The following is a 23462-nucleotide window of genomic DNA, read 5'->3' as shown; positions in this document are numbered from 1 at the left end:
GATTCAGAAGGACCTGAGTTCAAATCCAGCCTCAGACACTTGACACTTAACTAGCTGTGTGACCCTGGGCAAGTCACTTGACCCTCATTGCCCTGCAAAAAGAAAGAAAGAAAGAAAGAAGGAAACACTAACTTTTCAGGGCAGCTAGGTGGTGCGGTGGATAAGCACCGGCCCTGGATTCAGGAAGACCTGAGTTCAAATCCAGCCTCAGACACTTGACACTTACTAGCTGTGTGACCCTGGGCAAGTCACTTAACCTTCATTGCCCCATGCAAAAAAAGAAAAGAAAAGAAATAAAGAATATTGATATGTTTGAAGGCAGAAGAAAAGGAAAAGGAAGAAGAAATTAAGAGAGGGAAAAGATAAAGAATGAAAAATCACAGATTGAAATGAAGATGAGGGGGCTTATTCCAGATGAGTTAAGTCTTCTCTGTAAAAGAGGGGCTAAAACCATTGGATGGGGTGAAATGGGAGGGATAAATAAGAGATAAATGCTGGGCAGCTTAAGATGGAAAGTCAATTATGAACAACAAAAGAAAAGGATCATCAAGCATCAGTTGGACCAGGAAGGAGGTTCAGCAGGCCACCTCTCTATAATGGACCACATCTGAGTTCCTTCTTTGGTGCGCTTATCACACCCTCATTCCCAAACCTAATCATAGAGATTCAAAGAGCTGGAGGGAATCTTAGAAAGCAACAAGTCCCCAAATCCCCCCATTTTGTACATGAGGAATCTGAAGCCCAGAGAGGGTAATTTGTTCAAGGCCACTAGTTATTGGCCCAGTGGAGACCCCTTTTTCTGTTATGTGGCAGGGCTAATGGGAGGTCCTTACCGACAGGAAGTTTCAAAGGGTGAGGTTTCATTAGTGATGAGTTTTGTATGGCTGCAAGCTGTTTCTGGGAACACAGGCCCACTGTCCATGTGGGCATGGTAGTGTCCGCCCTGGTCATACCGGACCACCTGCATGGGCTCACTGTGTTCCACAATCTCTCTGGGCAGACGAGTGAGACGGAGCACCCTGGTGGAGAAAGCACAGAGGAGCAGAGTGTGGTGAGGTCCTGAGGGTCCCCCTGCTGTTTCCATATGTGGAGACCTGACCTCCTTCGAGAGGGCCCAGGAAAATGCCCAGGGTCAGAGATGTGCACGATTTGGGGCTGACGGGCTATGGGGGGGCATATGCTGCCTCCAAGGAGTGGAACATGTCTAGTTGGGCCTCCTCATCCTCCCTGTCCAAGCCCTTCCAAAGTTGGTGCAGTCTGAGGAGCCACGGAAACGGCACAGTCAGATGTACCACTGCCAGAGGCCACCGTGGGCAAGTCTGCCGGCATCTTGGAACTTTAGTTATCTCATGTGCGTGATAAGGAAGTTGGGAAGATGGCCTAGGAGGAGCCTTCCAGCTCCTCAGGGCCAGGCTAGCCATCCTTGGGAGGCAGGCAAGTTATTCCAACACATATAATGCCCAAGATGTGGGCATGATGCCCTTCCATGTTCCCATGGGGGAAATACAGCAGAAGAGATTTATTCACATGATTGACAAAGTAATTTGAACAAGACAAACCATGCCCATCATATCTACTGGGACTGGAGCCCCCGGTGGTCTCCAAACTGGAATGAACTTGAATTAATGCAATTCCCTCAGTGAATTACGTTCCAAATCCATGTGCACAGAGAAGACAGCTCAGTGGGAAGGAGTGAGATTAGATTTCCATTAAGATTGGCCCCTGCTCTCAGACCAATCAGTCCACCTGAAGAACTTCTCTCCAGAGGTAAGGAAGCAAAGTTGACGGGCCTTCCATTCCTAAACTATCCAGTCACACCAGGAAAAGAGAAGGGCTGAAGGTCGGGACAATCCACCAGGAGAGATCCTTACTGCTAATTAACTGTAAACAAACAGCCAAACCATTTTTAATTCCAACTGTATCTAGTTAGGCCCTAATTATAGTATATTTGTTTTAATTAAACACTTATCACCTGCCTTTCAATTCATTACAACTCAATTTTAACAAATGTCCCATTTAATGTCTCATTAACTAGAGTTTGCTCAATCAATTTAATACATTCCACACCTTCCCCAAACTTCCTAGTCTTCCTCCGATCTATAAATACAAAATTAGGTCTCCCAGGGAGGAGGAGCTTTCACACAGAGCCTAAGCCAGCCCCACCCCCACCCCATCATGTACTTTAGGGGCACATGATGGGACTGAGTTGCTGCTAGTAACAGGTCTCTTGTGTTGTGCTTGGGTTTACCAAGAAGTCTACATACAGGTCCATACAGGTCCCACCGGTTCAGTGCCAGAGTTGCTAGAAGCAGGAGCAAGGCCCTGCTTCCCCTCCCAAACCACAGACTAGGTGTGTACGGTCCCTTTTTCTAAGGGTCATCTTACAGAGACAGCTGCTGGTGAAGGAATCCCTCTTGGGAAGCCACTCTGGATGCCCTCAGTCACCTCCTCAGCCCTATTCTGAGAGTCCTCTGGCCATTCCCAGATAAGCACAGGGGCCAGGGTTTGGGAGCGTGGCATGGCAGGTTCCCCTTTTAAACAGAGATTCACTGGGTTGATAATTTGTCTCTCCACAAAGGCCTTGTGCAAAAAGCTTGATGCCAGACTTTGGAACCAGGAGCCCTGGGTGACCCTGGGCAGCTTGTTTACCCTCTCTGAACCTTCCTTTCCTCATCCACGAAAAAGGGAAATAAATATTTGCTTTTCCCAACTCATGAGGCTGTTGTTCCTAATTCCACTTTGAGCACCAGGGAGCCAGGCATCTGGAACTCAGCGTACACAGGGATCTTTCCTCTCTCTGCCATGCTTCCTCTCCCCCTCTGCCTGCCGGGTGGGCACCAGTGGGTCAGGAGTGGGCATCTGTCCTCAGGCCTCACCTCTGCCGGATGGATCTCATGACCTGATGGGCGCCCTCGCCCTGGTACAGCCACGTGTGCTGGCTGTTTCGCACCAGGTCGCTCACCTTCACCTTCTGACTCCCCATGTACTTGTGGAAGTCCCTGAGGTTTAACTGCTTAAACTCCTCCAAACTTAGCACACCTGTGGAGAGCAGAGAGAAGAAGACCTTTGTTGGTACTGTCGGATGCCGGAGATATCCTCACCACACACACTGGGTGATCCCTTGAATCCAAGGCTACCTGTTTTTTGCATTTTTTGTAGCCCCCCATGCTTAGCACAGTGCCTGGCACATTCTAAGTGCTTAATACACGTTGACTTGTTGCATGAGATCAAACTACAGCTGGAACATGGTAAACCCTGGGCACCACATTTTGGGAGTGATAAGGCCAAAGTAGGGCATCTTCAGAAGTGAGTGGTCAAGGATTGCAGAGAGGATGCCAGACTATGTCTTACAAGCAATGCTTAGCTTGCAGAAGAATACTTAAGGGACACATGATCTCTATTTTCTAGAACTTGAAGGGCTGTGCTATGGAGGTGAGAAGAAATTCTCTGTAGCTCCAGAGAACAGAACTGGGAGCAATGGGGAAAATGCACGTGGAGACAGACTGTGACTCAGTATAAGGAATGACTAACACATACCTTCCTGAACATAACAACTTTCTTTCTCTCTCTCTTTCTCTCTTTCTTTCTTTCTCTCTTTCTTTCTCTCTTTCTCTCTCTCTTTCTTTCTTTCTCTTTCTTTCTTTCTTTCTTTCTTTCTTTCTTTCTTTCTTTCTTTCTTTCTTTCTTTCTTTCTTTCTTTCTTTCTTTCTTTCTTTCTTTCTTTCTTTCTTTCTTTCTTTCTTTCTTTCTTTCTTTCTTTCTTTCTGCAGGGCAATGGGGGTTAAGTAACTTGCCCAGGGTCACACAGTTGGTAAGTGTCAATTGTCTGAGGTCCTATTTAAACTCAGGTCCTCCTCAATCCCAGGCCAGTGCTCTATCCAACGTTGCTGGCCAATAATGGAATAGACTACCTGATGAGATAATGAACTCCCCAGCCCTGGAGGTGTTTAAGTAGAAGCTGAACGAGCACCTGTCAAGTGAGGAATGAAAAATGTATAAGGAATTTTTGCACTGAGTAGACAGTTGCTCTAGATGACCTATGAGGCCCTTTCCAACTTTAAAATCCTATGATTTGTAAATCCCCCTTCTACTCTAGCAGCACACATGTATTGGGTGCAACAACCTCTGAATCCACGGCCTAAATCACTTTTTGTCCTAAAAAATGACCCCACTGAGGAGAGGTCCTTCTTACAAGGGGAAGCTGCTGGATAAAACACCCATTCCTCTTACTCAGAATGGTCTTCTGGGGGAAGGAATCTGGTTTCTAGTAGCCAAACGGATCTGAAAGAAGGACTCAGCATGCTTGCTAAGGGCAGAGTGTGACGGCTGAGCATCCAGACAAGGAGGACCAGATGTCATGGATTATCAGGGCTGCCCTCCCTGGGCTTCCACCTCTCCCATGGGGACAAATAGGAATCCACAAGTGTTAGTATCTACTAGAAATCCTAGCCGTGCTGGAGACACCATCCTTGGTAACTCCTGTCCAGCTGCAGCCCCTCTAGAGAGCAACTTTTCTCGTGGGGGGGGGAAATCACCCAAATAAGATGTTTTTCTGAGGTTTTGCACTTTGTTTCTCTATTTTTAGCAGAAATTAAATGGGTTGCAATCACATCTGGGACTAATTTAAATGTCTGAGTTTAGTGCTTCTGCCATAACTTCATCTGCCTTGCCTCAAAGGGGAAGAGAAAAATAACCCCCAATAGCCCAAAGAAATAAAACCACTTTTCCATAATCAGATTAGCTTGAGAAAACCTACCAAGACATTTTCCCTGAGTTTCAGGGGTCTTGGTCACCCCAGGGAAATGAAAGCCTGAAGGCAGAGGGAAGTTCTTAGAAGCCCATAGGCTGGCTGAGCCTCCACACCCCCCCCCCCAGAACAGCCAGCATTACTGTTTTTTTTGGTTTTGTTTTTGTTTTGTTTTTTTAGTGAGGCAGTTAGGGTTAAGTGACTTGCCCAGGGCCACACAGCTAGTAAGTGTTAAGTGTCTTAGGCCGGATTTGAACTCAGGTCCTCCTGACTCCAGGACCGGTGCTCTATCCACTGTGCCACCTAGCCGCCCCAGCATTACTGTTAAGGCTCCTAGTCTTACTTAGGTATCAGGACTAAAATAGCGTCGTCTGATGATGCAGATCTGAACCCTGCAGTGTATGAGCACACACTGACAACGATGCAGGCTAGGCCAAGAGACCAAGGCCAACGATGGAAGTCTCAACAAAGCTACTCTTCTGGCTATTACTGAGTGGCAGCACAGCACAGCACCACAGAGAGCCTGCCCAGCCTTTAGCTCTGACAACATTAGTAGCCTGGCATGAGTGGACAGGATGGACAGTGAGTTTGCTCTGCCAGGATGCAGACTTCAGCGGCTCTTCCAGTGTCTTTCCTCCTGCAAGCCTCTCTTCTCCCCCTTCCCCCACCAAAGCTTTGTTTGGTTCTCCCCCAGAAGTCTGAAGCAATAGCATCCTGACTAGGATTCAAGATTCCACAATCTGCTACTTCCTTACCTTTCCAACCTTCCTCACATGATTGCCTGTCTCTATAAGCCACCCTACTCTCACTTCCTCAAACTGCCCTTGGGCTTCTCCTGATTCTTTACCCTTGATATATTTTCCCTTTCCTCTTTACCTGATAAATTACTTACTACTCTACTCATCCTTTAAACCCCAGCTTATGCTCCTCTTTCAGGAGTGGGCTTTCGTTGATCTTATCTCCTTCCTCTCCCTGTTGGGAACACCATTTCCTCTTGGACCTCAGACAACACTTGGTTTGTTACTATAAAATGCATTTGTCATGTCATAGTAGATGTTATAGTTATTTATGGTTTTTTGTGGGTTTTTTTTTTTAGTGAGGCAATTGGGGTTAAGTGACTTGCCCAGGGTCACACAGCTAGTAAGTGTTAAGTGTCTGAGGCCGGATTTGAACTCAGGTACTCTTGACTCCAGGGCCGGTGCTCTATCCACTGTGCCACCTAGCCGCCCCTGTTATAGTTATTTATAATTCATCCCCAAAGCTCCAAATAGATACTTAAGAAAGATCTCTAGGAAATGTTAGGAAATGGACTATTACATATTACACATTCAGGCTTTTCCACACATGAGGATGACAAAGAGGAAGAAAGAAAGGCCCCTGCTAAAGAGGACTTGGCATATGTTGGGACAAATCAGAGCCCCTCACGGGGAAGGCTGAAAGCTGCATCATCTCAGTAGGTTCCCAGAGATGTGACCCTGTCTTTGTCACAAGAAAAGGAAGGAGGAGGAGGAGGGTGGATTTTTAGGCCTCAGTCGATTGTCAACAGTAGCCTAAATTGGTGGGGAACATGGGGAACATCAAGGAACACAAGCCCCACTGCTTGCATTCAGCCACCTAAAATGACTGCCCAGAACTAAAGCTCTGTTCCTTTCAAGGGAACCTCTGGAGGTAATACTTGGTGATCATGGTGCATATAAATGGCCCAGAGAACATCCCTCCAATGGCCCAGGCTTCATCCCAACCTCTCCATTTTCTTTTTCCTTCGAGTCCTCTCTCCAGCTGCTTCTGTAGTCTGAATACATTCTGTTTGTTTGTTTTTTTGTGGGGCAATGGGGGTTAAGTGACTTGCCCAGGGTCACACAGCTGGCAAGTGTCAAGTGTTTGAGGCTGGATTTGAACTCAGGTACTCCTGAATCCAGGGCCGGTGCTTTATCCACTGCACCACCTAGCCGCCCCGCTGAATACATTCTGACATTTGCTGAGGTTGAGGCACAAAGCTGAGCACTGAGTTAGCACTTGATAAAGGCTTGTTCTTCTGTTCATCTCTAAACAGCAGTATCTTCTACACTTAAAACTAGCCCACCCCTTAAAGGTTCCCAAGCAAGAAAACAAATTCTGGCTTCCAGCCCTCTTTGCCTAGATGACATTGTGAGGCAGAGGGCATCACCAGGTGCTCCTGGGCACATCACCACAGCCCCCACTCCTCAACAGGTCCTTCTGCAAGATGACCCAAAGTGGCAATAGTACTCTAGGTTGGAAGCATGATGAAGTGGAAAGAAGTGGTGTTGGAAGAGCCCCACCTCTCTGGAGACCTACACACAAAAACTGAGATGGCTGAGGCTGCTGTTTTAGGGAGCTTTTACCTCCTTGGGCAACTGGATCTAGCACAAATGCTGTTGAAGGTCTGCGGTTCAGAACTTTCCAAACTCACCGTCACCATCAGGATCGGCCTTGACGGCAGTGTACATCTCCCGGATGTTCTCAGGAGTCATCCACCTCCCATTCCCCAAACGGGTATGGGTCAACACCTGCAATGACAAACATAGATTTGTCTCAGCTGGCTGGGACCCATAAAGGTTCCCCAGGATCAGGATTATGTCTATTACAAACGATCAGCTGTTCCCGATCTTGTTTTGTCCTCTCTGGCCTCTCTATATTTGTGTAGACAATCCCTCCCCCCACACCTGGGATTCCTACCTTCCTCATTACCAGTGTAGAAATCCTTCTTTCCCTTACAGGCTCAGCCAGGCACTGTCCCCCCACATCCCCACCAGCTGAAAGTGTTCTCTCCCTCTCAGATTTTCCTAAAGCTCTTTTTGTCTGGATCTTTTTACAATACACAGTCCTTTATATCATATAGAATTAGAAGTTCCTCGAGACAGAACTGTCATCTCCTGACCTCTAGTGCTTAGCACAGTGTCTTTTACAGAGTAAGGGTTTAAGAAATATTTGTTGAGGGGCAGCTAGGTGGCGCAGTGAATAAAGCACCGGCCCTAGATTCAGGAGGACCTGAGTTCAAAGCTGACCTCAGACACTTGACACTTAATAGCTGTGTGACCCTGGGTAAGTCACTTAACCCTCACTGCCCTGCAAAACAAACAAACAATCAAACAAATAAATAAATAAATAAAAATTGTTGAATGAAGAAAAAATGAGATACCCCCCCAAGAAAATTTATATTCTGAAGAAGAGCTAGCATTTATATAAGCCTTAAGGTTTGCAAAGTGCTTTACAGATATCTCCCTGAACCCAACTAACCCTGGAGGTGGATGCTATTATTATCATCTCCATTTTACAGATGAAGAAACTGAGGCACAGGGCAAAGTGACTTGCCCACCTAACTGGTAAGTGTCTGAGGCAGGATTTGAACTCAGGTCTTCTGACTCCAGGTCCTGTGCTCCTCTCCTTCAAGATGTACCCACCTTGTTATACTATAGAATAGATATGCTCTAAAGGTAGGCCTCCTGTTACACCAAGCTATGGTGCTGAAATATTCCAGATTGTTTTTGTCATTTGAATTCCAGATATTCAGTGCTCTAGGAAAGTTGGTCATTTAGAGGAATCTTAAAGCAAATTATTGGTAAAGAACAGGATCGTACAATGTAGTGCTCTGAGGGCCTGGAGGGACCACCTCAGTCCAGCCTCCTTATTTTACAGATAAAACAACTGAGGTTCTAGAGGTGAAGTGATTTGCTCAGGGTCACCAGGTTACTTAGAAACAAAAGCACATTTCAAGCCATTCTCCAAATCCAGAACTCTTCTTCCACAGTAAGCCAGCCTGGTATTTACAACATTTATTGTTTAGTCCACAAACAAAAGTAATACTGGTGATCAAAGAAGAATGCCCAGTGCTGGCTTTCTCAAGGGTGTAGCAAGGCCAGATCCTCAGCCTGAGGGGGTAGGAGAGGAGTAGAGAGAGCCTCACATTTCTCTCCACCCCCATCAGACTTTCCTATGTGGGAGCCAGAGCCCTAGGCCCAGTCTCCTTTTGAGAGGCCAGACCAGGGAAAACAAAAAGATTCTTAGGGGATGCATAAATGGAAGACCCAGGCCCTGCAAGGGGGAGACTGGCAGTTAACAAACTAGACAGTGAAATCCAGAGCTCAGGTCCTCCAATAACTACAGACAAAGGAAGGGTTTCTGAGCCCAGGCCCAGCTGTTACTCTGCGGGGCAGCTTTACCCTCTGAAAAGCTTTTCTAAAAAAGGGTCTGGGGAAAGCAAGGTAGACTTTAGAGGAAAACTAATCCCTGAGCCTTGAGCCTGCACTGTACATGTGCCGTGCAGGCAGTTTGCCCTCCTTCCTCTTGGAGGAAGCGCCTCCCCAGCCCTCCATCCTGCCTCTACCTCCTTGAGTTGCAGCCGCCCATCTTGGTTATGGTCCAGCAGATTGAAGATGTCCATTGGGCTGACTTGGATCATTTCCATGGCTTCCTCATAGTCGTCCGTGGACAGCGTCTGGCTCTTCTGCAGCCCTTTCAGCTGGGCCAGGTGGATAATCAGCTTGCATTCTTCCTCACTCAGAAAGTTGGGAATTTCTGCCAGGAAGAAGAGTAAAGGGCTGATGGCCAAGTTACCAATGAAAAGTAAAGCACCTGAAAGAAAAACCAAAGCTGGGCAAAGTCGGTCTGTGTTTTTAGAGTGCATTAGCTTCTCTGGGCCAGTTTTCTCACCAGTAAAATGGAAATAAGCATGAGTGCTCACACACAAACACACAAAAACAAAAACAAAAAACCTATTTCTCTGGGAGTGCTGGGTGGGGAAGGTCCTGAGAGAAGCTGGAAAACCTTGAAGTACTTTGAAATGTAAATTATTATTACAAGTGTAAAAGGACTTGCTTCTAATTCCTTCCTTTCGTTGCCAAAGTTATGACAAAGGGTCAGTATTAGGCAGGTCCCAGGGAAACATTTTTTGGATAGTTCAGTGAGTGACCTGTGGGGCTGACAGTTTCTCTGTAGGAAACCAAGAGTATGGGTTTCAACCATGTCATCAATGGCAATATTGTTTGTTTGTTTTTTGTTTTTTGTTTGTTTGTTTTTTTTTTAGTGAGGCAATTGGGGTTAAGTGACTTGCCCAGGATCACACAGCTAGTAAGTGTTAAGTGTCTGAGGCCGGATTTGAACCCAGGTACTCCTGACTCCAGGGCCAGTGCTCTATCCACTGCGCCACCTAGCTGCCCCATCAATGGCAATATTTATAGCAAGTGAGCCTCCAGTCTGGGAAAAGGCCAGAGGTGCCGGTAACCTCATACCTATTTAGTAAATGGACCCTATTAGAATCTTACATTGTATAGAGTACATTATAGCCCCTCAGGAACCAATGATCTATGGTGATTACAATTACTAAGAGACTATCAGCTGTGCAGGGGGAGCCACACACCACCCAAGGCCAGGGCCTTGGAAGAGTCTTCCTTTGCCAGGATGACTCCCAGGGCCTGGACTTTCACTTGGGTCAGGTTCCCCTGTGAAACTAAGAAAACAGTTCAATAGCAATCATTCAATCCATCCCTATCCATCCACTCATTTTGAACCTAGGTTGGAATTACCCATTGATTGAGCTGCTGGACTTCTGCAGTTACCAAGAATAGGTTCTATTTGGTACTTTGAACTTGGCATGGATGGTCACTCAAATTTCTGGCAGTAGGCATTGGTGCCAGTGCTTGGAAATGTAGCCCCCAGCCATATTTTTTTTTTTTTTTGCAGGGCAATGAGGGTTAAGTGACTTGCCCAGAGTCACACAGCTAGTAAGTGTCAAGCATCTGAGGCTGGATTTGAACTCAGGTTCTTTTGAATCCAGGGCCAGTGCTTTATCCACTGTGCCACCTAGCTGCCCCACCCCAAGTTATTTTTTATCAATTTAAATGCCCATTAAAAGAAATCTGGTCATGAGCCTGTAGGAGAAGTGACCTCAAAACAAGAATTCCATCTTTGCTTGATGCCCAGCTCTATCCCATCTGATAATCTTCCATTGTCACTGGACACTGCCATGAGAGTATGATGGATGAATCTTCTCCTAGAAGAGTCTAATGCTGATCAACTACAGACACCAGTTCATATCACATTTGTGGTTGTTGATTGGTTTTTCAGTTGTCCAATTCCTTGTGACTCCATTTGGTGTTTTCTTGGCAAAGGTACTGGATGGTTTGCTACTTTCTTCTCCAACTCATTTTACAGATGAGGAAATTGAAGCAAACAGGGTTGACTTGTCCAGGATCATACAGCTAGTAGGCGTCTGATGCTAGATTTGAACTCAGTAAGAGTCTTCTTGACTCCTGGCCCTGTACTCCATCCACTGTGCCACCTAGTTGCCCTTTCATGTTACATGAGATACTGCAATAAATATTTCTGGGTTGTTCAGACAACTTATCCAGCTCCTTCAATATATCCCCTCAAGCCTGTCTCCCACTTACCCTATCTCTCTCTCCACTAAGTAAATTACTCATAATTACATGTATCTGTGATAACCACAAGAAAAAAAAAACCTGACAAGATAAAAGATAGAGAAGTTGTATGCGGTTTGTACACAGCACAACTCTGGCGATCATGCAGGGTCAAGAAGAGACAGGATGCATAACCCAAACTTGGCACAGCCCAAAAGGACCAGGCGGATGTTCTTTGTGTAAACAACCTTCAAGCGGGTAAATACATCTCCAGCTCAAGCCTATGCAGAATGCCTGAAAGGTTTACTAGGGGCTAAAGACTGGAAGCCTACTTAACCAGTAGCAGAGCTAAATCAATAGGACCTAATTGACTTGGTCAAATACCTGATTGCTTCTCCCCCCCTCCCCCCCAAAAAAAAACAAAACCCAAGCGTTAAAGAGTTTATTAACAGATGCCTAATCCTGGGGCCTCCAGAAAGAGGCTGGGTTTGAATAATGGCATCCAGTAGCTACCTAATCAAATGCAAACAAGCCTGGTTTAGAGACTCCGGGAGCTGGAATAGCCAAGTCTGAGGCTACCTCATTAACACACCTGCTGAGCTGAGCCATGGCCTCAATTAGAAAGCCAAAGAGCAGGCAAACATCTCATTTGTATTCTTTGTTAAAATAGGGGGACTCGTAATGAAGGGGCTGGCCCAGGAGCCTCAGGGGAGGGCCACATATAAAAAAGCCTTCCTAACAGATTCAGCTCCAGGAAGAGGCCACTCTGCTCCTCTGAACATCTGCTCTTCTACGGGCTAAGTTAAAGGTGCAGGATGGTGGCCAGGGGGTCCACAGAGAGGCTGCTGCTTGCCCTGGTAGGTCTGTGCAGCTATTGCTTTGTAAGGGCTGGGGCAGATTTCCCCAGGAGCTCCTCACGATGCACATTCATCCCAAGAAGCATGGCCTTGTGCTATGATATTGGCTATTCTGAAATGCGAATCCCCAACCTGCTGGAACACGAAACCATGTCGGAAGTGATCCAGCAGTCCTCCAGCTGGCTGCCACTGCTGGCCAGGGAATGTCATCCGGATGCCCGCATCTTTCTCTGCTCACTCTTCGCACCAATTTGCCTAGACAGGTAAGACTTTAAACTATTTCCACAGGGCCGCTAATGAACATGTGGCACTACCTCACTCATGCCCTTTGGCTCTCTCTGGGGCTGGAGTTCTCCACCAGCTGCTGGGTTTGTGTGTTTGGTGAGTCTTATCCAAGTTACCGTAGAAACAGATGGGTATTTCAGATCATGTGTTCCCAGCACAGAAGCCACCACTGTGGAGAACATTCCTGCCCCACCTTAGATGAGGAGGTGATCTCTGTAGGCCCAACTGAGAGAGAAGAGCCTCCTCCTCCCCATTTCCGCCGGGTGATTACATTCCTCTGAGAAATGAGGAACCATCCGACCCATTCAACAGTCAGGTCTCCATTGCTATTTGTGCTTTCTCTCTCTCCTAGAGCAGGTCTCTTTCTGCCCTTTTCTTCACTCTTTTTTTTTTGGGGGGGGGGGAGCGATGAGGGTTAAGTGACTTGCCCAGGGTCACACAGCTAGTGTCAAGTGTCTGTGACTGGATTTGAACTCAGGTCCTTCTGAATTCAGGGCCAGTGCTTTATCTACTGTGCCACCTAGCTGCCCCTGTTGTTCACTCTTAAGGTCTGTTGCAGTGAAGGGCACATCACCATTGAGGACAACCCATTAGTTACCACTCTTACAGTCACCAGAATTGGCCTGGAGGTCAAGGTTTGATCTGCTCCCCTTTGCTCTTCTGTTGTAAGAAATTCCACTTACACTTCTTATGGGGCAGCAGCAATAAATGGATCCATATTCCAAGATGCTTCTTCAATTACCCTTATTTCCATGAAGTGACATAAAAACATAATCCTTTGGAGCCAACAAGAACATCCTACTTCACACTAGTAATGAGAATGGTGCCAACAGGGGGTCCTCCTTTTCCTCCTTTTTCCATAGCTGTGACAGAGAACACTGACGAGTCTGAATGGAAGCACCAAAGAACTCCTCCAGGGCTAAAGACAAAGCAGGTGAAGCCCCAGGCCACCTGGCACTGCAGGGGGGGAAGGATTAACCCCTCAGAGAAGAGCAGTTCCCCACTTGATGCGCCAGGCATTCGCTGTCATTTCATTCAGTTTAACAAACATTTCATAAGCCCATGCTGTATGCACAACACTGTGCTGGGCACTGGAGAATCATCAAAGTTTGGCTAAGATAATGTCCCTGCCCTCATGGAGTTCACAGTCTAGAAGCTAATTTAATACACAATGATATGTGAGAAGTGAAATAAGGAGGAGAGATCTACTTCCCAGAAAGCCACAAAGCAAAGTGCTGTGTAAGGTGCAGGGTTGGGGAAGGGAAGGGGGGGATCATTCTTGATGGACAAAGGGGACAGGAAAACAAGTCTTCATTGCTTCCTGGAGATAGCCTTTGGGACTGGAAATACTACAGGCTGAAATGCTTCAGGCATTCCTGAGTTCTTCCATCCAAAGAAGAGCCTGTTTCAGTATTTTATATGCCCCACATTTCCAGGGTAACACCACATGTACCAGTATGGAAGACCATCTGAAACGTGGGAATAGGTACCATACCCAGCTGGTTGGGTGGGTGATTGAAACTTCAGTATGGAGGGGATAAGTGCTTATTGTCCTACTATGGTTTGCAGAGGCTCTATTTGATTGGCAGACACCATGGAGCCCCATGGTGGCATGATGGATAGAGAGCTGGGTATAGTTAGAAAGACTTGAGTTCAAATGTGACTTTAGACTAGCTGTGTGACCTTAGGCAAGTCATGAAGCCTCTGACTGCCTACATTTTCTCAACTGTAAAATGAAGACAATGGCAGCAGGAATGTTGTAAGGATTAAATAAGACATTATTTGTAAAGTGCTTAGCACAGCACTTGGCACATAGTAGTTTCTTAATTTCCTTTCTTTCACCAACTGTGCTGAGCTATGTTTTGAAAGATTTATTTAAAATTTTTTTTTCTGTGAAAGATTTAAGACATTTAGGGCATTTAAGACATTTCTTTTACCCTTAGTGAACTTGCCTACTTAGGAAGACAGTGGACATACACAGAAACAGTATGGAATATTATTAGAGTGCTGGACCTAGTCTGAGATATGGCTTTAGATCCTGGCTCTAACACTTACTAGCTGAGTGACCTCTAAAAAGTAATAACATCTTTGAGCCCATTTCCTCTTCTGTAAACCGGAGAGAAGGATTCTTGTATGCTCTGGGAACCTGAAAGTCTGATAGAAATAGGAGCTAGTGTTTCAAGATCACAAAGATCTAGGATTTCATCACTGAGGCAGAACCAAAAGCCCTCCCTGCCTTAGCTCATGGGTTCATGAGTTGCTGCAGCCAAAAAAAATTCCTCAGCTCATGGCGAACCTTATGTTGAAGAGACAGAATAGGTTTCTTGTCTATGTACGCTGCCCTTCATTAAGAGTGTCCTTGGTCTCCCTCCTTTAGGATCATCTATCCCTGTCGGAGTCTCTGTGAAAGTGTCCGGGACAGCTGCGCCCCTATCATGGCTTGTTATGGCTACCCCTGGCCCCAGATCCTCCAGTGTGATAACTTTCCTGTAGATCACAGTCTGTGTATTTCTGCGATCACCGAGGAGACAAATGCGAGCAGGAGAAGTAAGTCAGTCCCTTGTGGTCCCCTCCAGCCAGCACTGTACTTATGCTAGTACAACACCAACACACACACACACACACACACACACACACACACACACACACAGAGCCACTTAGGGCTGAATGTTCCCTCAGTGCTCAAATAAGGCCCATAGATTTGTTTTTATAACTTACATGATCACAGGATTTAGGGTTAGAAGGGACCCTGGAGCTCATCTAGTCCATCCTACCCCCTTTGAAAAAGAAACTGTGGTCCAAGCAAGTTAAGTGACTTGCCTAAGGTCATGCAGATGAGAAGCAGATGAGCCAGGAACCTGAGCCAGCTCCTCTGACTTTAGATCCAGGGCTCTTAAAAAACCCCAAAGCACCAGTTTAAAACATGTGTGGGGACAGCTAGGTGGTGCAGTGGATAAACCACTGGCCCTGGATTCAGGAGGACCTGAGTTCAAATCTGACCTCAGACACTTGACACTTACTAGCTGTATGACCTTGGGCAAGTCACTTGACCCTTATTGCCCTGCAAAACAAAACAAAACAAAACACCAAAAAAACCAAACCAAACAAAAAAAAAAAAACCCGTGTGTGTATGTACACACACACATAAATGTATATACATATGGAGAATTTAATAATATAGTAGAGATACCCCTTTTGCATTTTTTCTTTTGTGCATTCAAAAATGTTCTGATGCTCCTTTTTTCATGGCAGTCTCCCTCCCCCTCTACCCTCCTTTTTTTTTTTTTTAGTGAGGCAATTGGCCTCTACTCTCCCTTGTAATCAAGCAGTCCATTGGCCACATCTTGAGAAGACTCATCTTATGCCTCTCTTCAGAGAGATGGGAGCCATTTCTCAGCATCAGCTGTTCAGAGCGCTCACAAGCGGCTGCTTTGGTTTTCCCTTTTATTACCATGGTCATTATGTCAATTGTTCTTTTGCCTCTGCTCATTTCATCGTGCCTGTTCATGCAAATATTGCTATATTTCCTTGAATATATCATATTCATCATTTCTTATGACACAAAATTCACTTAGAGTCAAATACAAAAAGTCCTGTAATAAATATTCCTAAATAGGGGTCTTTTCCCTCTCTCCTTAACATCCTTGGGGTACCTGGCTAACAAATCGTTTTCACTGCTAAGCCAAAGAGTATGACCGGGTCATTGACTTTCTGAGTGTCTTCCAAATTGTTTCCCAGAATGAACAAGCTACTTCACAGCTCCACCAATCGTGTCTCACTGTTGGACTTACCCTTTCACAGCCTCTCCACAAACCATCATTTTCTTCTTTTGTCATAGCTGATAGCTGTGAAGTGAAACCTCAGAATTGTTCTAATATAGGCTTCTCTTGTGATTTGGAACTTTTTTTTTAAGATGGCTGTGGACAGCTTGCATTTCTTCATTTGAGAACTGCTGGTTCCTATGCTTTGACCACTTACATATTGGGGAATCCAGAGTTAGGAGAAAGGAGAGCTAGAAAGTCAAGTCAGAGATATTCTCCTGGCACCACACAATGAAACAAATAGAAGAAAGGTCAGTTTTTATTGAGCATAAAAAGGAACCAGTACTTCTGCTCTGACCACTGAGCCCTGTACAAGGCAGTGAGAACCTCGGGCAGGCGTGGGCTTCTGGCAACTACCCTTCCCCAGTCCAGAGGGTGTAGGAGTTAGATGGCTCCCAAGTTCACCAGTTTGGCACATGGCTCTCTTACTGTTGAAAACAATGGCTCACAGTGGCATTCTCCTCTTCCCCCACCAGTTCCTCGTGCCAGCTGCCAGGACTGTGAGTTGGAAGAGGCAAGCTCCCCAAAAGAGGTTCTGGATACCTTCTGTACCAATGATTTTGGTGAGTATGCCTGTCAGGGCATTACCTGGTACCCTCAAGTCCCACGACCCTCGCTATCTAGCAGACATAAGCAACATAGCCTTCTATGTCCCTAGCACTATGCTAAATACTCATATAAGGATACAGCATAATTCATTTGAAGGTGATGTTCAAATGCCAAACTAGGGACCACAAGACAGAACGTCCGTGCTTTGGGTCAAAGACCAGTGAAAAAGAAAAAAGTCATGTCCTACACAGCATGGCAATGGCCCTTCTGCTGTGAAGTAACAGCAGAGGTGAAGTTTCCTCATAGGATTTGGGATTTCCAAAGGGCCTGACAGCTTAACCAAAGTGAGTCAGGCTGAAAGTTTTTTAGCTCACACTCAGACAACTCAGGATCTCAGGGGAGGGGGAGTTCAAGCTAATCTAAGCCAAAAAGCATTCATTAACTGTCTACAATATACAAAGTACTGAGAGGCACTGGGCAGGCAGGAACATAAGGGCTCGTGTGCCAGGCACACTGTCCTGGGTATACAAATACAAGTCAAAAGAAAGAGTTGTGGCCTCAAGAAGCTGACATTCTCAACGAGGGAAGACAACACATAAAAGGTTGCTAAGAAGGACAGGGGAATTTGGGATTGGGATAATGGAGAAAAAGAGCCTGGAGAGGAATGAAGGGAAGCTAGCCTGGGCCTATTCCCAAAGCAGAGACCCAGGAGGAACTCACCAATAGGAGAAGGGGCCAGCTGGGGATATACAGAAAAAGCAAGAAAGAAAAAAAAGGTCCAGAGAATTTACATCCAACTCAACTGATGCAAATTGTAAACAGATGAGAATATTCACGATCCCTTGAGGGGTAAGGAGAGAGCTCCCACCACTAAGGGTATCAGGAAAGGTTTCTGGCACAGAAGAGCAGTTGAGCCAGATTTGGTTGGGAGGATCCACTGCCCAGAGGCATTTCCAGGAGAGACACATTTTTTGTACCTCTTCGGTGGCTCTCCCCAGCCCTGCCCATGTCCCAGGCAATTAGGTAGGTAAGCTGAAGCAGTTCCATGGGAACAGGGAGGCCTGATGGTCATGACCAGAGAAGTGGCAGGACTGGCATGTAGACCTGCTTCAGAGCCTTCTGATGATTGCCACCCATTCATACCCTATCCTTAATGATTCTCTTCCCGCCCCCTGCCAATCCTCTGCCAAGGATCCATCCATGGCACTGGCAGGGTGAGGGGGGAGGGGTGTCCTCTGGTTCTTTTGATATCTGGCAGGTGTTAGTGTGGCCCTTTGCCATATGACCTGCTCCCCTCTTCTTCCAGTAGTGCAGATCCTTGACGCTATCTTTCACACCAGTTCTCAGAAACAAGCCATCATTGATAATATGCTGCAGCTTATCTCATGTTTTAAGCTAACTTCCTCCTCTAAAAGAGGAAGAAGGGGAATTGGGGTCAGCTATTCTAGTCCTTTCTCAGTTTTCAATCTGACTGAGATATTTCCATTCAAAAAACAAATGACTCAGAGAGAAATCCAGGGAATTTGATGCGAGTGAAAGGGCTAACAGGGAATAATATGGTAGCAGAGCCCAGGGACCTGAAAGCTTCAGGAGGAAGAGACTCCAAGGACACATGTCTGGTGGCCCAGGAGATCAAGGTAGACTGCAACTCTGTCTTGTTTCACCTATTCTAGCTGTGAAGATCCAGATCTCCCGGAGGAACCGGACCTCATCCAGCATCTTTGACTATGATATGGACTCCCGGCTGGAAGTGCTGAAGTGTGGACCCCTGCTGCCGACAGAGGTCCACTCCAGACTGAAGCAGTGGCTGGAGTGGGATGCTACCTGTGTGCACAACCTCCTGCGGGGCACTCACATAGGGACCTACATAATCACTGGTGAGGTCCAAGGCAACCGACTGGTGGTGAACAAGGCTTATGCCTGGAACAAGAGGAACCGGAACCTGCATCTTGCAGTCAGAAGGTGGAAGCACCACCGGTGCAGACAGTAGGGCAGCCTCAAGAGCAGGAGAATGATATGAGGTCAGATGCTTCCCTCATCCTGGGACAATATCATACCTTTACAACCTAAGGACTCTGACTGGAAAGCTAAAAATCTGGGAGGAAGGTTCTTACTTAGATCCCTAGTAATTGATTATCCCAGAAAAAAACGACTTTGTTGTTCCAGCCCTTGCCCATAATGCATGCTGGGAGATGGGATGCAATCTTCATCCTGTCCCACTGCATTCAGACTTTGCATTTCAAACACATGCAGGTATGATGGAAGAAAGAGTCTTCCCAGACAGAAACAAAGAGAGGTACACTAAGTGATTGGTTATTTAAGATGCAGCTGACTGGTCCTCCAACTGACCACAGTAAAAGGCTGATGGGTATGATCCTTTGGCACTGGATATGATGCTAAAGGGGACCAGAGGAAGGGGCCAACTTCTTAACAATGAAATAAGACAGCTTCCCTGCTCATTTCTGCCCACTCTGCTGCTGACACCCAGATATCTGTTCCCAGAATCCTTTGTGGGTCTTTACCTTCAAGAGCCTATCCTTACCTACACTTTTTCATTGGCTCTGAAAATAGGGAGAACAGAAGTGGTAACTGGCCTTACTGAGCTCTAACCCGGACAACCTGCTGTCCTCTGGGTGTGCATTGTCTTGGAATCAGAAAGCATTATGAAGATATCTCCATGTCTATCCTACTCAGTGCTCTGCAATCTGAATGTATGACTAACACTTCAGAAAGAGCCTCAGAGATTTACTTTCTGAAACCAGAATCAATATGCCAGACTCCCAAAATCAGGATATATTCTTTTTGAACTTTGCTGAGCCTAAGGCTCTTACTGGAAACACTTTAAAAAAGACCTCTGGGATAGTCAATGAGACTTCCATGTACACAGCTAGGGTAAGCTGCTTAAAACCTAAGCTAATATTCACACTTAAAATCTAAGTCTGTTACTGTTAGGTTTCTAGGATTTATTATGAACACATTCTTCTCATGATATCTATCAAATTGTATTTGTTTAAACTGCACACACAGAGAGCAAGAGAGAGGGGGAAGAGGAGAGAGAAATTTGGCAATCCTGTAATAAACCAAACATGATTTTTAAAAGAAATATTTCTCGTGCATTTAGTGATAATTATCTTCAATATTTAGGAAAATAAAAAATAAAAACATGACGCGATGAGAAAGCCATTCAAGATGCCCCAGCAGAAAATTTGGTATTTGAAGTATTAGTATTCAAAAAATACTGGAACAAGAAGGGCATATAAAGTGTGACAAACTCCTCATAAGAAACCTGGCCAGAGTACATGAGGTGGCATATGGGCACCAGATTAATACATATTAATATGCTCCTCAGAGGAAGAGGCCTATACCTTTTACATGACAACTTTTTTTTTGAGGGGCAATGGGGGTCAAGTGACTTGCCCAAGGTCACACAGCTAGTAAGTGTTAAGTGTCTGAGGCTGGATTTGAACTCAGGTACTCTTGACTTCAGGGCCGGTTCTCTATCCACTGTGCCACCTAGCTGTCCCTAGGCCTATACCTTTTAAACAGAATTTTAGAAGGCCACACATGATTAATTTTATCTCTATTTCTGAAATGTCTAAATGGGGGTGGATGGTGGGTGGAAACAACTCTTTAACAACAAGAAAATATAACTATTAACCCCCTGGGTATTTATTGAGTGCCTATTAGTGCTACAGGGCATATAAAACATAAAATATGGTTCTTGCTCATAAAGAACTGATCGCCTCAAAGAGGAAGAGGGAAGATTTGGCTAGGTACACTGGGGTGCAGGCTATGATGATAGTGTCAGATGGAAAGGGCGGGGTCTGAGGGCTACAACAGAATAATGTTCTTGCAGTGGTGAGAGTTCTTAGATTATATAAACTCTACTCAGGGAAATGGTAGCAAAATTGGGGCACAGGAAAGGGTTAGACTTGGAGGCATATGTCTTGGGTTTAAGTCCCAGTTTGAGCTACTTGGTAGCTATATGATCCAGGACAAATCATTTGACTGCAGGGCAGCTAGGTGGTACACCAACACTGGATTCAGGAGGACCTGAGTTCAAATCAAGACTCAGACACTTGACACTTACTTGCTATGTGACCCTGGGCAAGTCACCTAACCTTCATTGCCCTACCAAAAAAAAAATCATTTGACTTCTCTGACTCAGTTTCTTTATCTGCAAAATAAGGATTATACTACTTACACTACTGATCTCACAAGGTTGCTGTGGAGGTCAAATGAAATGATGTATGCAAAGAATATATAAACGTGCCATATAAATGTTAACTTTTATATCATTCCTTGGAAATAGGAGGGATGAGACCCTGGACACATTTCAAGTAGCTACTTGATCATCCATCTTTTCTCTTCGGATCGCCATAGCTCTCTATTCATTGGACAAGCACTCACTGTTTCCATTTCATCTCAGCATCAGCATTACTGGAAAGAAGAGCCTAGAAGCCTAACATTCTGGAAGATTTGGTGCTGAGAGAAGGAGGGAAAAGCACTACACTACTGCCATCAAAGAGGCAGTGAATATTGGGCCTGGCTCATCCTCTCCTCTTGTCTCTTTTTTACTGGTGTTAATATACCCACAAAAGGTTGACAAAGGATGGACCCAGGTACTTCCTGATACAGATTCCAGGTTATTGGGAGTTTCCATAAAAAGATCACTTAGCCATGGTCAGGAAACAACCATGTAGACTTTGAAGGACTGAAGAAGTCCCACTTGTATTTTCCTATCCCCATGGCTATTCGACATTCTATAGGCCCCAATGGGCTAGAAGCCAGGATATGCCACAGCTGGGTTTCTAGATCAACTGCCTTAATAGGAGATGTTCTAGTAGGTCACACCCAGAGATTAGAGTGTTAAAATGAAAGATTTTCAACATGACTAACCCGGAGAGGTGATAGGCTGGTAGTTCTCATGGCCTTTACTCAGCCTAAACATGATGTCTGTTCATTCTCTTCAAACACCCTTTTGCAGGACCTTCTGTGTATAAACAGGCTTCTCCCTATCTACATCTTAGCCAAAACCTCATAGGACTCAACTCACAACAGGATGACTAAAACATTATAAAAAATATTTCAGGGGGCAGCTAGGTGGTGCAGTGGATAGAGCACCAGCCCTGGAGTCAGGAGTACCTGAGTTCAAATCCAGCCTCAGACACTTAACACTTACTAGCTGTGTGACCCTGGGCAAGTCACTTAACCCCAATTGCCTCACCAAAAAAAAAATATTTCAACCAAAATATTGATGTTATTTCTTAAAACAGAGTTTCAGATGACACATAGGTCCAAGTATATCCCCCAAATCATAAACCTCTGATCCGGTGGTATAAAAGATATGCTCAGACCCATGGGCTCCTGATAGCTGCAGATCCCAGCCACTGTCCTGAAGACCCTGGGTGCAAAAGGCCAAGACTCTTCATCACTGCTACCAGAGCTTGCCCATAAGCCCTGGGAACAATGGTCCTAAGGATCTCAGGTACAAACCCAGTGGATCTTCCCCCTAACCCCTCAGGCCCAGCCAGCGGCTGAGGTATTGGAAAAGCACCAGAATAGTTAGGGTTTGAGTTCCTCCTGAGGTCAGGGAGGGGGAAGGAGGAATCAGACATCCATTTATCTATTTCTGATAAAAATACAAATTTCTATAATGCTAAGGGTTTTCACAAGTTTCTCACCAACCATTCTATATTAACATTCTATTCTACTTTAATTGAGGTCAAATACTCAAGTATTTGTAGTGCTATGCCCAGAACCACTAGAAAAGATATTTTAAAAGCAGTGCTCCTTGAAGAAGTTTCCCAGGAGTGTTGAGACTTAATAATAAAACAACCAGCTTCAGTTCTTAAATGGAATTATCCAACAGCAACAGTCATTTAGGAAAATTCTGGGATGATAAGTTAACACAGTCCTGTACTTTATCACTTTACCAGCCTGTTTCTTGTCAGGCACAGGCTGTCCAATGGCTACTATCAGTTCATTGGTGTAACATCATCCATGGAGATAGAGGAAACAAGAGACCACAATTAAGCTAAAAAGGCAGGTTCAATTCCAGGTTACCCATTAACTCTGTGATTTTGCAAGTCCACAGAAATCACCTTTTTAAAAGTTTTATTTGATACTTAAGTACTGGGACAGGGAATAGCTTTAATGAAGAGTTTTCATTTTAGCTATTAAGAGCTACAATGATCCAAGGGTCACTTTGTAAAAAGCAATAAAACTAGAGATGGAAGCTCTTGCTGTAAACTTTAAAAGAGAACTCAAGGGGCAGCTAGGTGACGCAGTGGATGGAGCACCAGCCCTGGAGTCAGGAGTACCTGAGTTCAAATCCAGCCTCAGATACTTAACATTTTCTAGCTGTGTGGCCCTGGACGGGTCACTTAACCCCAAATGCCTCGCTAAAAAAAAAAAAAAAAAAGAAAAGAAAAGAAAAAGAGAACTCAACTCATATGGTTGGAGGGGCAAGTCCACCAACACTTTCTGTTTCTAAACAGCTTTCATCCACTTAGTACAGGAAATTTACTTTTGTGATTTTTTTCTTTCTGTATATTGTGAGGGAGAGAAGGAGGGAAAGGAAAGTCGAATTGTTATAAACATGTACTTCTGGACTAAAATTTACTCTAGAGGTAGTTTCACAAATATAAACTGTGTCAAGTCTATTTCTATAGGGAGTTTTGTTGGCACATCCTTACCAAAGAGAAGAGGTTTCATGCTGAGGGTCTTCACATCGTGAATTTTGTTGGGGATCAGCTCCACCTTCTGCTTGTAGCCAACCTGGGAATTGGAGTCAAATTAACACTCTAGTCACCTGCCACCTCCT

At 45.3% G+C, this 23462-nt stretch overlaps 2 protein-coding genes across 2 annotated transcripts in view; one reads left to right on the top strand and one right to left on the bottom strand.

The window, feature by feature from the left end:
- P4HTM (prolyl 4-hydroxylase, transmembrane) overlaps positions 1-23462 on the bottom strand; it is a 33175-nt gene that overhangs the window by 8197 nt on the left and 1516 nt on the right. Inside the window, exons 2-6 of the mRNA XM_043979921.1 lie at positions 23335-23416; positions 9093-9283; positions 7179-7275; positions 2877-3039; positions 834-1019 (exon numbers count right to left, since the gene is read on the bottom strand). Coding sequence (XP_043835856.1) covers positions 834-1019; positions 2877-3039; positions 7179-7275; positions 9093-9283; positions 23335-23416 — 719 coding nt within the window. The remainder of the gene's footprint in view (positions 1-833; positions 1020-2876; positions 3040-7178; positions 7276-9092; positions 9284-23334; positions 23417-23462) is intronic.
- LOC122737518 (secreted frizzled-related protein 5-like) lies at positions 11826-18626 on the top strand. Its single transcript, XM_043979922.1, has 4 exons — positions 11826-12244; positions 14644-14813; positions 16564-16650; positions 18310-18626. The coding sequence occupies exons 1-4, from the start codon at positions 11940-11942 to the stop codon at positions 18624-18626; spliced, it is 879 nt and encodes a 292-aa protein (XP_043835857.1). The 5' UTR covers positions 11826-11939.

Source organism: Dromiciops gliroides, chromosome 1 (genome assembly GCF_019393635.1).
Source record: "Dromiciops gliroides isolate mDroGli1 chromosome 1, mDroGli1.pri, whole genome shotgun sequence".
NCBI classification, from domain to species: domain Eukaryota; kingdom Metazoa; phylum Chordata; class Mammalia; order Microbiotheria; family Microbiotheriidae; genus Dromiciops; species Dromiciops gliroides.
The sequence above is the reverse complement of the archived record's forward strand: the minus strand, read 5'-3'. Positions and strand labels throughout refer to the sequence as shown.

Excerpts from the sequence above, each read along its gene's own strand:
- LOC122737518 (XM_043979922.1), top strand. The coding sequence starts at position 11,940 with ATGGTGGCCAGGGGGTCCACAGAGAGGCTGCTGCTTGCCCTGGTAGGT. Across the intron at positions 12,245-14,643 it reads GCACCAATTTGCCTAGACAG|GATCATCTATCCCTGTCGGA; the intron begins GTAAGACTTTAA and ends TCCCTCCTTTAG. Across the intron at positions 16,651-18,309 it reads CTTCTGTACCAATGATTTTG|CTGTGAAGATCCAGATCTCC; the intron begins GTGAGTATGCCT and ends CACCTATTCTAG.